General features: G+C 42.3%; 1 protein-coding gene across 2 annotated transcripts; it reads right to left on the reverse strand.

The window, feature by feature from the left end:
* Positions 1 to 389: 389 nt before the first annotated feature.
* On the reverse strand, positions 390 to 15930 carry osbpl7 (oxysterol binding protein-like 7). 2 transcript variants are annotated; one of them, XM_049014179.1, is made up of 23 exons: positions 15559 to 15930; positions 12044 to 12191; positions 10561 to 10704; positions 10401 to 10454; positions 10193 to 10306; positions 9374 to 9562; positions 8549 to 8699; positions 8192 to 8310; positions 7895 to 7963; positions 7656 to 7679; positions 7406 to 7550; positions 6730 to 6863; positions 6228 to 6320; positions 5910 to 6084; positions 5159 to 5463; positions 4667 to 4804; positions 3729 to 3792; positions 3477 to 3555; positions 3241 to 3385; positions 2845 to 2995; positions 1991 to 2117; positions 1431 to 1553; positions 390 to 1323 (listed from the first exon to the last, which is right to left on the reverse strand). In XM_049014179.1, the coding sequence occupies exons 2-23, from the start codon at positions 12152 to 12154 to the stop codon at positions 1206 to 1208; spliced, it is 2772 nt and encodes a 923-aa protein (XP_048870136.1). In that variant the 5' UTR covers positions 12155 to 12191; positions 15559 to 15930; the 3' UTR covers positions 390 to 1205. The 2 variants fall into 2 exon arrangements, with proteins under 2 accessions (XP_048870136.1, XP_048870135.1); XM_049014178.1 differs by having other exon boundaries at positions 15533 to 15928.
* Positions 15931 to 16935: the final 1005 nt, after the last annotated feature.

Genomic DNA, 16935 nt, shown 5'->3' on the forward strand with positions numbered 1-16935 from the left:
TCAACTTGTTCCTTTCCATGTCCATTTGTATAACAACTATCATGCAACCCATAAACGATGAATGGCATATTGTAAACATCCCCAAAAATATATGGAAAATCACATCAATGTGATTACATATCGTACTACATATCGTAATTGCCGGAACTTCTGAACAGTCATAACCACCACCAGCTAAATATCCAAAACTTTGGCCATCTCTTTCAGCCAGTCTTGCTTCAATTCATGCAGTGTTTTCCCTTTGATAATTGTCTAGTTAGTTCATGGAAAAAATTAACTGACAATTTTGTGCACACATTACTGAAGGCATAAAGTAAAACTCTAAAGAAAAACTATGTCACCTGAAGAGTGACCCCATGACCTCAGTTCAAGACATTCCCACAGTTCAGTATGATTATAGTTTTCATTGCAATATGTATTTACATTTATATAAGCTAATTCTTCTCATTTGACACTGCAATTCAATGTCTCTGTCATCTAACATTGCTTCTCTAGAGTCTGCAGCTCCAATACCTAATTCAATCTCACTACTAATGTACAGATAAGTACAAACAAATGTGCCATCGCGAGTTAATTTGTAAAAAAATCTCAGGTACAGTTGAATATAAGGCCCTTACATATATGAGGACCCATGAATAAAAAATAAAACTCACAACTAAAAATGCATATTATATGAGATCAATTATCATTCTGTGTTTTCCAAGTGTATGCACATAACTATAAATATAGCAGACATTTTTCACACATCCAATTAATCTCAGCAGTTATAAAAATGAACACAATGGTTTACGTTCATAAGAGTATACTTAACGGCTCTGTAAAAAGATTATAAAAGATTTGGGTTTTTAATAAAATCATGACAGCATCCATGACATGATTTTCTTTAAAAAAATTAAAATAAATAAATAAATGCTAGGAAGTAACATTTTCTGTCCTGTTTGCATACAATAGTTTCCAGCTCAGCTTAGCTGTCGGGGAATAAGAGAGGGAGTAAGAGAAGGTCACCGTGGCCCCAAGGAAAATTCAAGGTGAAGGAGAGGAATGAAAAAGAAGATGAATGAACCTGCCCATTGGACACTCCAAGGCAAACTGAATTTCATGACGAAGCACACCAGCATCTCTGTCAGCTTATGTGCTCGTTGGAAAAATTAAAGCCTTTTCATATGTGAAACAAATGTCTAGTTTTTCTATGGCAGCAGTCCCATCTAAAGGGGTAACCAGAGATCAGGATTTTTTGTGTGAGAAAATCCCGGATTCTCTCGGATTTCCCAGTAGGTTCCGTTGGTCAACCACACCTCCCGGCCTGCAGCATCTAGGGATTTCCTGAAGACAGAAAGCACATGCCGTGTGATTCTGGTTAGCCCCTCACGTATGCACCTCTCATAACATCAATGTAAGTGTGAAAAATATAACTTAAAGGATCAACCAACTCGAAAAAGCGAGGTATATGCTCCTCTCCCTTCTTGGCGAGGATCTTCCGCTGTTCCCTCTGCTTCTCCTCTATCTTGTCCTTCAGCTTGTCTGACTCATTTACCTTCCCTTCCTCTAGCAGCCTAAAAAGAAAAAGTGGGGAATTGTTTAGCTAATGGCAAAACAGAGACATGCTACTTTAGATGCATCAACAGCTAACATTGTTACATGAATGCTTCCCTTAAGTTCCTGTGCTCAAATAACTGTGCTAGATATGCAAGATGTCTATTCTAGAGATGTGTAAAAGCATATTGATCCAGACATTCAGACTACTCTGAGAGCAGCGGATCTTGAGGTTCTGTAGTTTGTGGACAGTGTCGGGGAAGTTACTCACAAAGGTATTCCATTACAGACAGACGTGGAAAGTTCAGGTCTAGCTAGTACAAATCCTGACCAAGGTTTTGTTTCAACCAACCAGTTGAGTAAAAAAGTCACAGTCAGAGAGTAAAGGTCAACTGGTTGGTTGAAACAAAACCTTGGTCAAAATATTCCATGTTCTGCTCTGAGCTATGCTGCTCACCTCTGGTCAGGTCGCAGACGGGTGTCAGTCGGGTTGAGCCAAGGCTTTAGATCAGGGGTCAGCTCATTTAGCCTCATGGCAAAACTGGAGAACCCATAGTACAAGACGTGGTCTTTTGGCTGAGGGTCTGCAGGAAGTCAGGAATACAGGTTCCGGGTTAGACAGGAGTGACTTGGTCAGCACCATGGGCAACTGTGAGTGTCTACAGAACGGCAGTAAGTTTTGTTAAGCTTTGACTAAACTCTAACTATTATAAGACACATTCTGCCTTTGATAGAGCTGATATACAGTAGAGTGCAAAAGTCTTAGCCAGTCAAAGAAGATTTTAAAGATACTTATCTGGGTAGTAGGTGTATATTGGCTCAAATAAAGTACTATTTAACGTTAGAATATTGCAAATGTGTGAAGAAGCACATCAAAAAATAAGAGTGTATCACCATAAAGTAACATATTGATTGCTGGATGGCTAGATGGACACCATTTTGGTTCCAAAATCTCTCCTCGGGGGCACCTCAGCCATTCGATATATTAATTGATTAGGCTGGTGGTGAAATTTAATCATCTTAAATAATCTGGTGAGGGTTTTGGTTATGCAAAAGTGGTTGAGTCGACAGATCCATGGGTATGCTGGTTGCTGCAAATACCGGGGTGACTTTCAGAGACGTCCTGTACCAGCTAAGCTAGAAAAACTTTGACAGGCATAAATTCTTTGACTGCCTAAAACCCTTGCATAGTGATGTATGTTTACATTATTAAAAACAAGGTTTATGCTGAGGTACGTACACACATGGTCCTTTATAATAAAAACAAAAGTGTCTTTGTAAACATTCCCCTTAAAGTTGGTTGGTACTCACTTGGCTTCCAAATGCACTGAGGGGTAGACAGAGTGTCACAGTAGATACCCTCATGCCAGTACCCTCCAAAACGATGGACGACGGTGCCAGACTGATCGAGAACCACACCCTGCACCTCGTTCATATTTGTGTCTGATCCCCAGTAACGGGCCTACAGGGACAGGAAGAGTACAAGACAGTCATGTTGTTCTTGCCCACTGTGCTAGTGTTTCCGTATTGAGATTTCCGAACCAACTGTGGACACATGTTATAAAGTAACAACACATCTGAGTAATTTGCTTTAACACACAATAAATGATTTATATTCACCGACAGCTTAACGTACCAATTTTCAAATCCAAGGATTGCCACACCTTTACTAATTACTGAGACATTTTTGGGCCGGCCAGGGATTACCTTAACAAAAGTAATCTTGCAGGTGCAGACGTCGCTCTTGAGGTTGCGGATAGTGACTTCACCATAATGCTCCAAGAACCGCTGCTGACTCAAGACTTTGTGGATGCAGGTGACCACCTTGTTCCACTCATAGTGATCACCAAACCTGCAGGGAGGGCCAGGGTAGTCAGATATACCTTTGTCCTATCAAATCCCCTATGAGACAATGCCCTGTGGACCAAAGGCATGGAACTGACCTTGGAAGAGTGACATTCACCATTCCTGCTGGCATGATCTCCAGGGATTTACCCCAGAACTTGTTTTTCCACCGCTGGTCTGTTATGAAGCACCAAATGATGCATTAAATGTCATTAATCTACAAATATCTTTACTGCAAATGAAAAACAATGTGATAAATCTGAGCTAACATAACTTAGGAATTCTGCAAATGTAAATGCAACCACATGTAAATGTATACACACAATGGTGGCAGTATACTTCAGGTTTACCTTGCCAGAAGGAGAAGTTCTTAGATTCAGCATGGCAGGCAGAGACCGGTGGGTGGTGGGAGACCTACAAGCAAGAGAAATGTTCCAGAAAACGCAAACCCATTTCACCGCCTCTGAATTACCGAAATAACCATGACTGGGGGCTGTTTAGCTGTTTCCACCAACTAAATCAGTGTTTCCCAATCCGGTCCTCAGGGACCCCCAGATAGTCCATGTTTTTACTCGCTCTGAGCTCCTTGCCAGATAGTCCACAACTATCTATCAGCTGGGAGGAAGCAAAAACATGGACTGTCTGTGGGCCCTGAGGGCTGGATTGGGAAACAATGAATAATACTAAGTGTTAATAACTGGTTAGCTTCCATTGACCAAAAGCCATGTCTTGTAGCACCACATAACAGTGTTGCACATTTAATGTGTGGGCCTAACACTAAACATCAATAAAAATGTGACCTGACTGTAGCACATCTGCCTTTGTTACCTTCGCATACCTCACAATCGACAGAAATTCATATAATAAATAAGTACATTTCCAAAGCTATAATTTCCGTGTCAGTTCTTAAGCACCAGGACCTGGTTCCTTAGCTATTGCCTCCTGTGCTGCAGTTCTGTGTTGAACATCCTACTGACATAACAGTGATAATGTCTGACACAGGGAGGCATGGGTGTTTTAGGGGAGGGTCAAGCCCCTCTACTCAATGGAAACAAATTATTTAAGAGCATAAAGCAAGTTCATTGTGCATTAAGGAGACAGATCAGTAGCTGTCTTGGGTTGATGATTTTACCCTTTTAAGCTAAGAGCTAAATGGTTGCTTGCATGTAACCCAGTTTGACTCTCCTACACATCCCAAGGGTGCCAATGAAATAGGCCACTTCCATCATCCAGCCTCTGGATGCCATGCGTCTGCTCAGATGAGCAATTTTTTTCACTTGGTCCTAACCTGTTCGCTGACATATCGGAAGCCCTTGTCCTCCCGTTCACACTCATAGGTCTCTCCAAGGATGGGGTTGAACGGTTTATACCTGTTGCGATAGCGAGCAGTGGCATAGCCAGAAATGGCAAAAGCTGCAATATATACCTGTGAGGAAAAATAATAAAGACACTTCAGTTGAAACTATATTTATACAAAATGGATGGATGGATGGATGGATGGATGGATGGATGTATATAATATAAACCTGCATGGAAAAATTTCTCTCTATATATCTATTTGCCAAACACTTTTCGAATATTGCCAACGCAAATATTTTGGCAGCTTGGGGCTTAAAAACTGGGACAAAAAAGATCAAGAAATTAGATCCAAAAACCGATGAAGGTTATCAGTAGAACATCACTAAGAGTAAGAAAAGAATGTAGTTCTAAACATTGCTGTAGTTTGAATAGACAGAGGAGCCAAAAAGCAGAGAGGCAGGAGGACTCTTAGGGGAGTTACCATCCTCTGATAGGGGTCCTGGGTGCTGTTGGCAACGTCCAGAAGCTCAGAGTACTCTAGTTCCTCACACAGCCTCTGCAGCAGACACAGGGGCTCGTTGAGGGCCGCGGGCATGGACACGCGGGAAAGGTCCTTTCCGATGTTGTTGTAGAGGATGGTCATCAGGCCGATGTGACTGTTGTCAGGGCAGGGGGCCGGCAGGGCAGTGCGGTAGCCTGTGTCTTTGGTGACAGGCCGGGGTAGATCCGGGGCATGGGCCATGCTGGTACGATACTCCAGGGTGCCAACCACTGGGGTGAAATGAGCTGGAATCAGATGCAAATGGATGGCGTGTCATTTCACTGCTGATACGCTCAAAAACACATCGAAGAAGGATTTAGAGCAGCATGTTTCAGGTGCTTTATACACATTTGTTACATACATGCTACATATACGGCTCCTACAACTCAAAAAGAAGATCATGAGTTCAAATCTCAGGAGGCATTTATAAACTGTAAATGAATATTTCAGTTTGTATGTGACCAGATCCCTTTACAGGCCAGGCTTCTTTAAGATGCTTTTTGTAAATTAAACATTTTTAGGCCAACAAAAAAAATTTCCTTGTAAGACTGCAGTACACAGCTGAAGCAGAAGATATGTGTCGATATGCGTCTGCTGCAGCTAATTTAGTAGGAACAGTTACACATTAATTTCTAAGCATTTTGAAATATGCGTGACTTTGGCCAACGGAGGGAGATAAGTGAGGCCTCACCGCAGTCGTCGTCCAGGTCGGAGTTGGTGGAGGCGCCATCGCTCAGACCAGACTCGTCAGACGCCTCGTTCTCAGGGTACGGCCTGTCCTGCATAACATCACTGGCATCATAGTAAGTGGATACCAATGAGGGAGTACGCTGAACGCCCACCTGGCTGGATGCGGACGACTCAGGCTGCAGGATGCACATGGAGAGAGATGACGAGAAAGGCAATGATAAGGTCAGGGGGCTGGTTGGCTACCGAAGCTTTTCATAAATCTGGAGTTAAGTGGTGCCCATAAAAGAAAGGCAGAAGAGTATAAGGAGGAGGAACGCACCTTATCTGGCCGGACAGTGCAGAAGGAGTCCTCCGTTGAGTCCGAAGACACGGACAGGGAGTGGACTTTCGTCAAACGGGACTGCATCTCCAGCTACACACAGAAACACGTTAATGGACAGTAATTAGGGCGATCATTCCAATAACTGATAAGAAAACCGGTAAAAAAGACAAAGAAATGCTACTGGAGGTAGAGGTAGCAAGTGGCAGATTTTCATAAATATTCAGAATATAGAAAGGGTACAGATTATAGCAAGTCAGATTATCCAACCTACACACTTCTAAAGCAGTTGCATCACCACACTTTTACATAGCATGCATCATGTGACTCATTCCCACCCCCATCTCTGTTAGCAGGGGGCAGCTGACAGGTGAAAATGTGGCCGACCTGTCCAGTCAGTAGGAACAGACACACTCGCTGCACTGGAAGACTTTGTGACTCATGACAGATGTGCATGATGTTAACGCCGACGGGCCGTGGGACCGGCATTTCCGAAGCTTACCTCCGATAGGGTGGTGCAAAGGGTCGCCAGCTGCTGGGTGGTGGACTGGTGGAGGTCAGGAGCAGCCCAGGCCTCCTGCAGCCTCTGCCAGTCCTGAGCCAGAGCTTCATGCACAGCCTTCAGGGACACATGGACTTCAGGAAGTCAAAGCCAAAGGAAGGTCAGAAACATGGAGGCCCAAAACTGGCACTGATCACAGAAATATCAACACCAACAAAGCTTATGCCCTGACTTCTACTGACAGCCAGTGAAACTATCTAAAGAGCAGATTTGTCTAAAGCAGGGGTCTCCAACTCTGGTCCAGTGGAGTTACTGTTCAGTAGGTTTTCTGTCCTACCTGGCTTCTGATGAGCCACACTTGTTCTTGGTATTTAACCTGAGAACAAGTATGGCTCATGAACAAGCAGGTAGGATAGTAAACCTACTGAACAGTAACTCTGCTGAACCAGAGTTGGAGACCCTGGGTCTAAAGGATGTTTTATGTTTTGTGTCTTGACAGGGATCATTGGCTTACAGACCCAGAGGGGTCACTAAAAATGTATGAGGGATGGGCTATATATCCCCTACATATCCCCTACATATCCTCCTGCTAACTACACAATGGGACACATACACAAAGTGGTCCTTCTAGGACCACAGCTCCTACTGAACACATGAGCTACTTGACAAGGCTCACCCCTCTGGGACACGTTGCAGATATCCTGCTGGATCTTCTTGCCTTCAGGGGAGGTGCTGCTTAATGGAGTCACCTGGGAACCCACACACTCTGGGATGGATGGGGCCGAGGCTCCCAGATGGCTGGCAGAGTGGCTGGAGGACAGCTGACACGGGGTGGAACATACGTGTGTGATCATTTTAGGAACACGACACAGAAGAAATTCACTGTATATGGCATGATTCAGCTAAACATATTTTGGTTCACTCACCGACTTGTTGATCATACGAAAAGGCTGTAGGTTAAACAACAAATGAATCAATATTGAATGCTACATCACAGTTAGAAACTCGCCATTTCAAGGTGAAGCTCAAACAGACCTATATGCTATAAAGCCTTTGCTTCCAAGTGAATGTGCAAGACTGTGCACACTGACTGCAGGCTAATCACTGTGGGATTACCGCACAGCACAATAACACCCCCTCCCACCCCCGTCTTGAGGATCATTACCTGGGACAGGGTGCGAGAATGGCCCCATATCCTCCCAGGTTTCTTCTTGGGCTTCTCTAGAGACAGATTCTAGAAAGACAAAGACAAAGCTTTCAGAAACATCAAAACTACCTTTAAAGTACAAGGCCAGCCTGTTCGGCAGGATGCAGAGATTCTCCAAGGAGTCGACAGCTTTTCGAAAGGCAGCTTCACTTGTGCATGTCTGTCTTATTTATTCAAAGACCCATAAGCCTTTGCCACAATGCGTGCTGCTTGTACTCTGGGTAACTCAGAATGAACCTCAAAAGGGTGCCGCACCTGAATGCTTATAAATCGCTGTAGGTCTGCATTGGAAAGCGGATTGCTTCCTTCCATCAACAACAGCTTCTGCACCAGCTGGCCCAGTTCATTCAGGTCCGCCTGACAGCGGGTCAGTTCTGCAGACCGGCACAGAGGTTATGAGTGGGCATGTCACTTCCACCACACCGGCTGCCACAGGATGTAGTGCTGCAACCGCCCACATGCCAAGGGCAGCAGTACAAGGCACAAAGCACTGCCTTGACACTCAGGAGAGGCAAAAGCCATCTGGCTTAGTAGTTCACCATTGAGAATAACAGACTTTCAAAGGTATCTTGACCATCACTATCCATCTGTTCAAATGGGTTACCCATGTACCTTGGTAGCAGCTGTTAGCTTGCTGGCTCTGATGCAACCAGGTAGAGACCTTGCCGTTCACCCCCGGGGGTAGAGTGGGCGGCTCCTCATCCCTGGGGGGCATTTCATTCTGATGATGTGGTGTGTTGCCATAGTAGGGTGAGTAGGAAGCCTGTGACCCAGTGTGAGACAAAGGAAAGAGGCTGTCACGGACCCCCAGATGCTCCAGGTTTTTGCTCCCTCCCAGCTCTCTGCCAGACAGTACACATTTTTGCTCCCTTCCAGCTCCCTACCAGACAGTACACAACTTTGCTCCCTACTGGGAGCTGGGAGGATTCAAACCGTGGACTGTCTGTTGGTCCCAGAGGACAAGTTTGAAAAGCACTGGTCTATGTTAGAGGTCCACCTGTCACAACAGCCATGATTTCCTATTCGATCTACTGAATAACTCGCATGTTTACATCAACATCAACGCAATACCAAAGGCAGTTGGGAATACTCTGAGTCAGGGGTGCCACTAGTGATTTTGGGCCCCAAGAAAGCATATCACATTGGCCCTCCAACCCAGACCAATCCAATCATGTTCCAAATTTTTTTGAATCATCCTAATTTTGCCCCCTTTCTGGCACCCCTGCTCTCTGCTGCAACCGTTACATGTGGGGTTTCTAAAGCCCACGACATTTTGGGATCATACCTCTTAACTTGACCAGGCCAGGTAAACATTCTGAAGATCTTATTTCATTAAGACTAATTACGTTAATGAGTTATGTCAAAATAAGAAATGGCTTTATTTTCATTTAACATTCAGATTGTGAAAGACGTTATGAAGCTTCGTGAAAAGCTCACCATCTCCGCTATGCCCCGGTTCCTGTGTGCCAAGCTGGCCACGCCGGGCAGCACGCTGGGCAACACATTGCCGCCCTGGGACAGGGCCTGCAGGAGGCCATTGTGTGCATGCACTGCCTCACACTTCTTGTGCATGCGATGGGCACACAGCTCCTTCACCCAGATGTCAAACATATCTGAGCTCTTTGTCTGCATGAGAAAAACTACCAATTAAAAGCACAGCCCAGGGACAGCATAAGAGCAGCTGCAGATAACCAAAACACCCCCTGATAGTCCGGCAAGCACAGGACCGCTGATTATCCACTGACATTTTGCATTCTGGACTTTTACAATCAAGTTTTTACTGTATGATTTTGCCAGCCTTACAGTAATTAGTTTGGCTTTGATAAATTTCAACTCAACCATCCACTGGTCAGTTCTATAAGAATAATGGTAAATTTCTCCCGGTCCATTTCTATATGTTAGTAATATTAGTAGAAGCACGTCTTATGTGTCAGAAACTGAAAACTTAATTGAGTATTCATTTTTGCACAAACCATCGTATTTATCACCTACTTTGCATTTAAACCACTTTGTGTCTTGTATTTATTCGCTGTGTGTTTTACGCCCTAATTGTTAATTGTCTGTCATCATGAAGTCTTCAACTGTAACAAGGTGTCTCTACACAAATTTCTACTGGGCTTGGTCATGTGGCAACAAAGATTCCAACGGTTACTGCTGAGTAGCTATTTTTTGACGAAGGCTGAACATAACTCTTCTATTTCAAATCATTTCAAAAGAAGACAAATGCGATATTAAAATAACAAAAAGGACAGTTACCTTTATGTGATACAGACTGTGCCCAGCATCCAAGTCTATGCGTTTTGATTTCTTGTTGATTGACATAACAGCTAGACTAACATCTAATGAACCGTGCAGTTTCCCCTTTGCAATCTGGTTAAAAGAATCAAAAGTAAGGAGACATGCGATTAGGAATCAGACCTGCGAAACTAGTTCCACCAAGAAGGACGCAGGAAATCCAACTTACGTCTTGCTTGGTTTTGGCGTATCGGAGAATTCCTTTGTCCAACACAAAATACCTCTGAAAATAAAGGGCAGAGATATACATGGGTATTCACACAGCAAACAGCATCTTCGTGTTTTGCGGTTTACGTGGCGCTATACTCCCTTCCCAGCATGCCGTTCACCTTGTGCCAGCCCTTGAGGGGCCACTTCCTCTTCTTCATCAGAAAGTCCTCACAGATGTCCGGCATGGTGGTGTCCTGTGGATGGTCCCCTCCCAAGGTCATCTCGGTGTAACTGTCGTCCATCACCTCCCAGTCCTTAACATTCTGAAGCAATAAACAAGGGCAAAGGTCATGAGAAAGGAGGATATCAAGTGCTGGACATGCTATATGGCAACCAATCCTGTCAAAAAATACTTTGTAAGGGGGTGTTGAAAAAGGATATAAAGGTGCATTTTTTCTTTGTTCAGTGTGCAAGCACCCAAGGTATGCAGAACATCCTGGCACGCTAATTTGCATCATGTCATTTGTAAGGAACATTTTACCTTACTAATTTTGTGTGACAGATTTGGTTATTTTTCTGTTTGTAACTAAGGTATAGTAGGGTCATTTGGAAATATTTCTTTTTCTTCCATAGCAAAGGCGAACTCAATGATCCAGGCAGCACATTTAGGCATATTGAAGCATGGACCCATATTGTCATGAAACATTTATCACAGATGACCCATAATGTCCTCCAGTAGCTTGGTAAAATTTTCCTTTACCAAGAAATTTGAATGCAATCAAATCCTCCTCAAAAACTGCCCCTTGAAAAAGTATGGCAATTTAAAGTTGAGTGATTTTTAGTACTTAAAATTCACGGGGACCAAATTTATTAGCAGCTGTCATAAGAAATCAAACAAACATGAAAATCAATCAATTACTTATTAATTAATACATATTAAACATTACATATGAGCTTCTTTAAAAACCCCATTGTTCATTGCTGTGGCAGTCACACAGACCACATTGCCACCATCCCACCTAAACCTGTTTGCCAGTTCACAGTGTCCTAATGGGCACCACCTGCACCAGCAGACAGGCATAAACTCTCCAGTGAACTCATAGCATAAATACATATCCATTGGCCCAAAAGCTTCCAAATGCTACTGTAATACAATATAGTTACGTTATTTCCTCCGACGGTATATAATGGTTTTGTGTAAATCTAAGCCATTTTCTAACCACTTTAGAAAGGGGTAGTAATAAGGAACCACATAGTACTTTCAGTTTTGTAAGGAAAATAATAAACACTACATTTATTTACATAATAAATCTGTCAAGTGTGCCAAGACCCTGCACTTGATGGTCATGGGACATCAATGAATGGATGAAATGGGTTGAAATTCTCAAAGCGTTTTTGAGAAATTCAAAACATCTTGGATAAGCTGTGAAAAGTTTTACTGAAATATTTTGCAAAGAGAAATACAAAATTTTTCAAAACTGGTGAACCTTGTGTCTTGTGATATCAGTATTTTCAGCTTGCAAAAGAATTCCATTCCAGATAATTAATGTAATAATGATAGTAAATGTAAAGATGATTTAAGTTAGTGAACCTTTCTCAGATTTAAAATTTCTGGAATGTTTCGAGAAGAAAAGATAAAAGAGAGGTGTGGGCGGAGCTTACTTGGCGAGAATGCTTAGCAGAGGAGGTGCTGCTGCTCCGGGAGTGGGCAGGCTTACTCCAGCCCAACGGGGGCTTATTCCATCCCGATGGAGGCTTTTCCAGACCACTCATTACTGATGGAGCCTTACTCCCCCCTCAGAGCTGAGTCCTTACAGAGAAATAAGTGCGTGCTGATGACACCCAGTAATAACACAGCAATAAAGATTCAATTGATTACTGTACAAAGAAAGAAACACTGCAATAGATTCAAGATTCTTTTTATAGAATCAAACAATTTACTGTCCAATGGACAATGAAGGAATTGCAGAGGGTATGGTGTCTGGACACAACATCCCATGGGCACAGAAACTGAAATGTTGTTGTATATTCCTGAAGCTACCTAGACATGCCACAGCATGCCTAAAAATGACAAAAAAAAAACCCATACTATTTAGACAGTCCAAAACTGTACCTTGGTTTGCTGATAGTAAACGATCCTGAAAGGACACGCCTTCCTTTTTAACAACGGCACATGAACAATACAGGGTAAAGAAAACCAGTTTTTTTATTAGATAGGAAGAAGTCAGCAAAAATAAACTGAGACTGACGTGTAAATTCACAGCTTGATTTTCCAGTTGGAAGTATGTAAAATGACTTGTGTTAAGTGCTGTGTCAAGATCGTGTCAGAATGTGAGCCCCAGATGACAAGGACAAGTTTCACGATAATCCAGTCGCCTAACAGGACTGCAGCAGATCTCTATCATTATGAGGCAAGTACACCCAGTTTCACTGCAGAACTTCCTACTAGCAGATAGACATGCAGTTATGGAGCACCTTGGACTATAAAAATAACCATAGTTTTCACCGAGTAACTAAAATGCATATAAAGGCTCCGCAGTTTTTATCAGAATCAATGACACTAATTCTTTACCATAACAAATTTACATTAACATTCAGGCGACATATTCAGGCAATTACACAGACAATGAACCCTAACCAGTTACATAGTGTTTTTCATGCTGATCAGCGCTTTTCACACCCCTGGCATTATTTTTCTACATAAAAAGTTATTCCACAATCATTTAATATAGTTACACTTCTGACATAAGCTGCAAAGAGCATATTGCATGAACTACAGCTGTACTGTTAGATTTAATAACTTCCCTTAAATTTACAAAACCAGCCAGAGACAGGCCTTGTTATAAGGCATTACGCATGTATTACATACCATATATGGTATATACAATACATGGCAAGGCACAGAAATAATTACAAAAAGAAAAAAAAAAACAAATGTGTAAACTATGTTTCTTGAAGAGAGCAGGGGGTGCCGTGGTTAAAACAGGAGCCTTTGACGCTAATCCCTCACAGTCCTGCAATTAGGGGTGAACTTTCTCAGCAAATAAAACTGCAAGAGTCAGAGGTAAAGTCAAAGTTTCCAGACAGGGTTTAAATCAATAGCAAGTAAGGCTATGGAAAACCTTTTCACACTGTCAAAATAAATCTGTCTATAAAAAAGAACACAAGGAGAGAGAATTTCAACACTCATACAGAACCAGCAGCATCCACAAACAATGACCGAGTACATAATCATAGTCAGAATCACTGGCAGGACGTAAGTTGTTTAAGTAAGTAAGGAAGTACAGATGATAGGCTTGGTTTTGGAAATTTGATTAGCTAACAGCAAAACTGCGGATACATTCAAAAGATGTCTAATATTAAGCTGCCGTACCAATCTGTGTGCCACTGCTCTATCTGACATGGCTGCGTGTGCCACATGACAGGCTACAGCAGAGAATGTTAGCAGGTGAATTTCCCCTGCAATGCAGTTATCTTGGAGGGGCCTATCTTTTTTAGCAGTGCTACAGCTGAAGAGTCCTTGAGTATGAAGTAATAAGATCAAGGCAGAAAAGGCAGAAACGACAAAGGCCAGGCCCTCCCACAGGGCACGTACACGCACACAATTTAATGACATCAGTTAGCCTGACTATGTGGACATGGACACCTATGAGTCACAAGGAGAACATGCCAATCCCCTCCAACAAACATACAGCGAAGGTGAGATTCCAATTCCCAACACTGGAGGTAGGAGGCAGCAGTGCCACCCACTGACACCACTAGGGACATACTTAAAAACTCTGACCCCCCCAGATAAAGTGTCACCTTGCCCCCCAGCCACTTTTAGTTTAGGGCCTGATTTTATGGATTCTGGACTGCCTTTATCTGCCAGGGTATCCATGCCCCTCCAACGCTCATGAACATCACATCATATCACATCATCCTTGCGACCAGCACAGACCTTTCAACTAGTATTTCTGGCTGACATATTTTGATAACGTGAAACTGAAAATGGAGAAAAGATTTTACTTTTACCCAGACGACTATCAGGTTTGACTTGTCTGAAAGATAAGTCTTATGGCTGAAAGTCACTCATCTGTCATCTTTAATAGGTTCAAAGATGATTTTTCCCCCCCTTTTCGTACGGTGGATTAACAGAATCTGAGATTAATTTATGGCGGAGTTTGAGAGATTCAGCAGTCCGTGCTCCGCCACCTCAAACGCTACACCCACTAAAATCAGTTAAACGCTGGAATAAATGTAAATTTAACTAAGGAAATTTATATTTATATGTTTTGTATGATCTTGTTTCGCTTATCTGACTTTTTATTTGAAACGGAAAACCGCACCACGCGCGCGGAGAAAAACAACTTTTTGTCCGCTCTAATAGATGAGGTTACCTTTTGGATCATTAAACTCATCTAATGGAGTACGTCTGTCTTTGGTGTGACTAAGAGGTGTCAACAGAAAATATTGCATTGTTACGTGTTAAGTAATTAACAGCGCATTATCTTTGTTAAAGACCGATTTGTGTGTGACGTCATCCAAACTCAGGGCACTCCGGCTTTTCACGTAATGGTTACGGTAGGTCAGTGTACTAAATATAAACTCCGACACCTGTTTACCAATTAAGCACTGCATACTACGAATTTAATCATTCCTTTTTGTGCCATGTCATGATTGCAAACCCTGAGCGATGTCTTAAAGTTTGCTCGTAAAGTGAAAAAAAAAACATTCAACATGTCATTTCCCAATAACAGAGTGTAACAGCTTGGCAATAATAAAATGCGTGTAATGTGTACACATACCTTTTGGGAAAACTTATTTTAAAAATGATTATTTTTTGGTTAACTAACCTACAGCATAAATTATCTATGTTCTTCTAATAAGTACTTTGTATTTTGTATTATAAGTACTCGAGGATGAAAACCATTAGAAAAAAAAATCACACTAACAAACGCCTATTGATAAATGCAAGTAAAACTAAATTTGAAACAAATTTTGAAATGTGATAATATTTAAACCTTCTTACTAAAGATGTTCCTAAACTATCGATCGTGGCGCGTATTAAAGCGTTAGTCTACCACTAGATTCTACCGTGTTAAAAACGTCCACCCCCCACCTTCCCGAAATAAGATGCTATATATTGGCGTCCCTTAAACTCAGCAGTACCTTCTCGTCTTCCCTGCCCTCACTACCTGGATCCCGGGTCTCCGGCGGCTCCCTCTCCGGACCAGATCTCTAAGTCAGGAGCGCTCTGCTCATTTCTTCCTTCATAATTGCGCAAATTTATGACATCACATCATGGGGAAGCTGGAGGTACCAGTTTTACTCGTAGGCATGTAACCGCATCCCAAAATACCACGGACAGACTCCCGGGGCGGATCTGCCAACACGTTCTTCTTTAACACGGACTGAGCTCTGCAGTCGTCGTCCCTGGTGCGATCAGCGTTTCATCCGATTTAGTGTCTTAGTGGAGATACACGAGCTCATTTGACTCTTCCCGGCCATACACTAAGTAGCTGATAACTCGTTTCCGTGAACACACCCATTTTTAAAACTCAAAGCAGCCCGTGGTTGCCTAATCCAAACAATAAATTCATTACTTCGGGAATATGCCAGGTCCCCCCATTTCAGAATGAGGTTTACAACGAAGTGCGCTTTTGTGTGTGGTGGGTTGTGTCTGTGATCGTTAGTGGATCTCGCCACAACAGTCGACTGAATAATTACCTTCTGCTTTACCAGTAAAACAATAGTAAGGAGCCTCTTTCAAAAACACAAAAAAGCAGCAACGGACTGACCTAGACTAACACTATGTAATCCGAGATTAGCTGTAATCAGGAACTATGAAAATGTTTCACTTGTCTATTACCAGACCTATCCTGCTGCTAACTCCCACAATTGCATTTACTAGTGCCTTGTCACTAGTCACAGGGGCAGTCTGCCACAAAATGGGTTCGATACATCCTGCAGGAAAAACTCCTTTTACAACTCATGTTAAATAACAGTAAGAGAGATGCATCTGAAAGCAAATGCATAGTTGAAACAATGTGCCAGTTATAAAATAATTTAGTAAAATAAACAAGGTAAAGTCGCATTTCTAATATGTAACAACCCATATAATTCTTTCTGGATTTCAAAATCTGTGACAATTGAAAAAACAAATTGTTGTGCTAAATTCTTTTACGTTGCAGCCCTGCCTTCCTGCATGGAATTTCTTTGTGATGACGAACAAAGTTAAAATTAGCTCCAAATAAACCTTCTCCGAATGTGCACTACAGGGGAGTAACTGCGCTAAATTATTATTGGTTTCCTTGAAAAGAGTGAATGATCACAGAGTCCACTGATAGGCCCCAAGGTGCCTATTACATAAAATTACTGATATATGAGCTGTCAGTAGAAACACTGCTTTCCAGAAGACTGTCCTGATGCTCAAATATTAACCTAACCAGTCTGCCTAATTATTTATCAATGGTCAGCAAGTTTTATTAAACCCTCTACAAAATTCTTCAAAACTTCATAAAAAAATTAAAAATGAAATGCATGAAATCAATGTAAATTACAGGGGAAATGAA

Source organism: Brienomyrus brachyistius, chromosome 5 (genome assembly GCF_023856365.1).
Source record: "Brienomyrus brachyistius isolate T26 chromosome 5, BBRACH_0.4, whole genome shotgun sequence".
NCBI classification, from domain to species: domain Eukaryota; kingdom Metazoa; phylum Chordata; class Actinopteri; order Osteoglossiformes; family Mormyridae; genus Brienomyrus; species Brienomyrus brachyistius.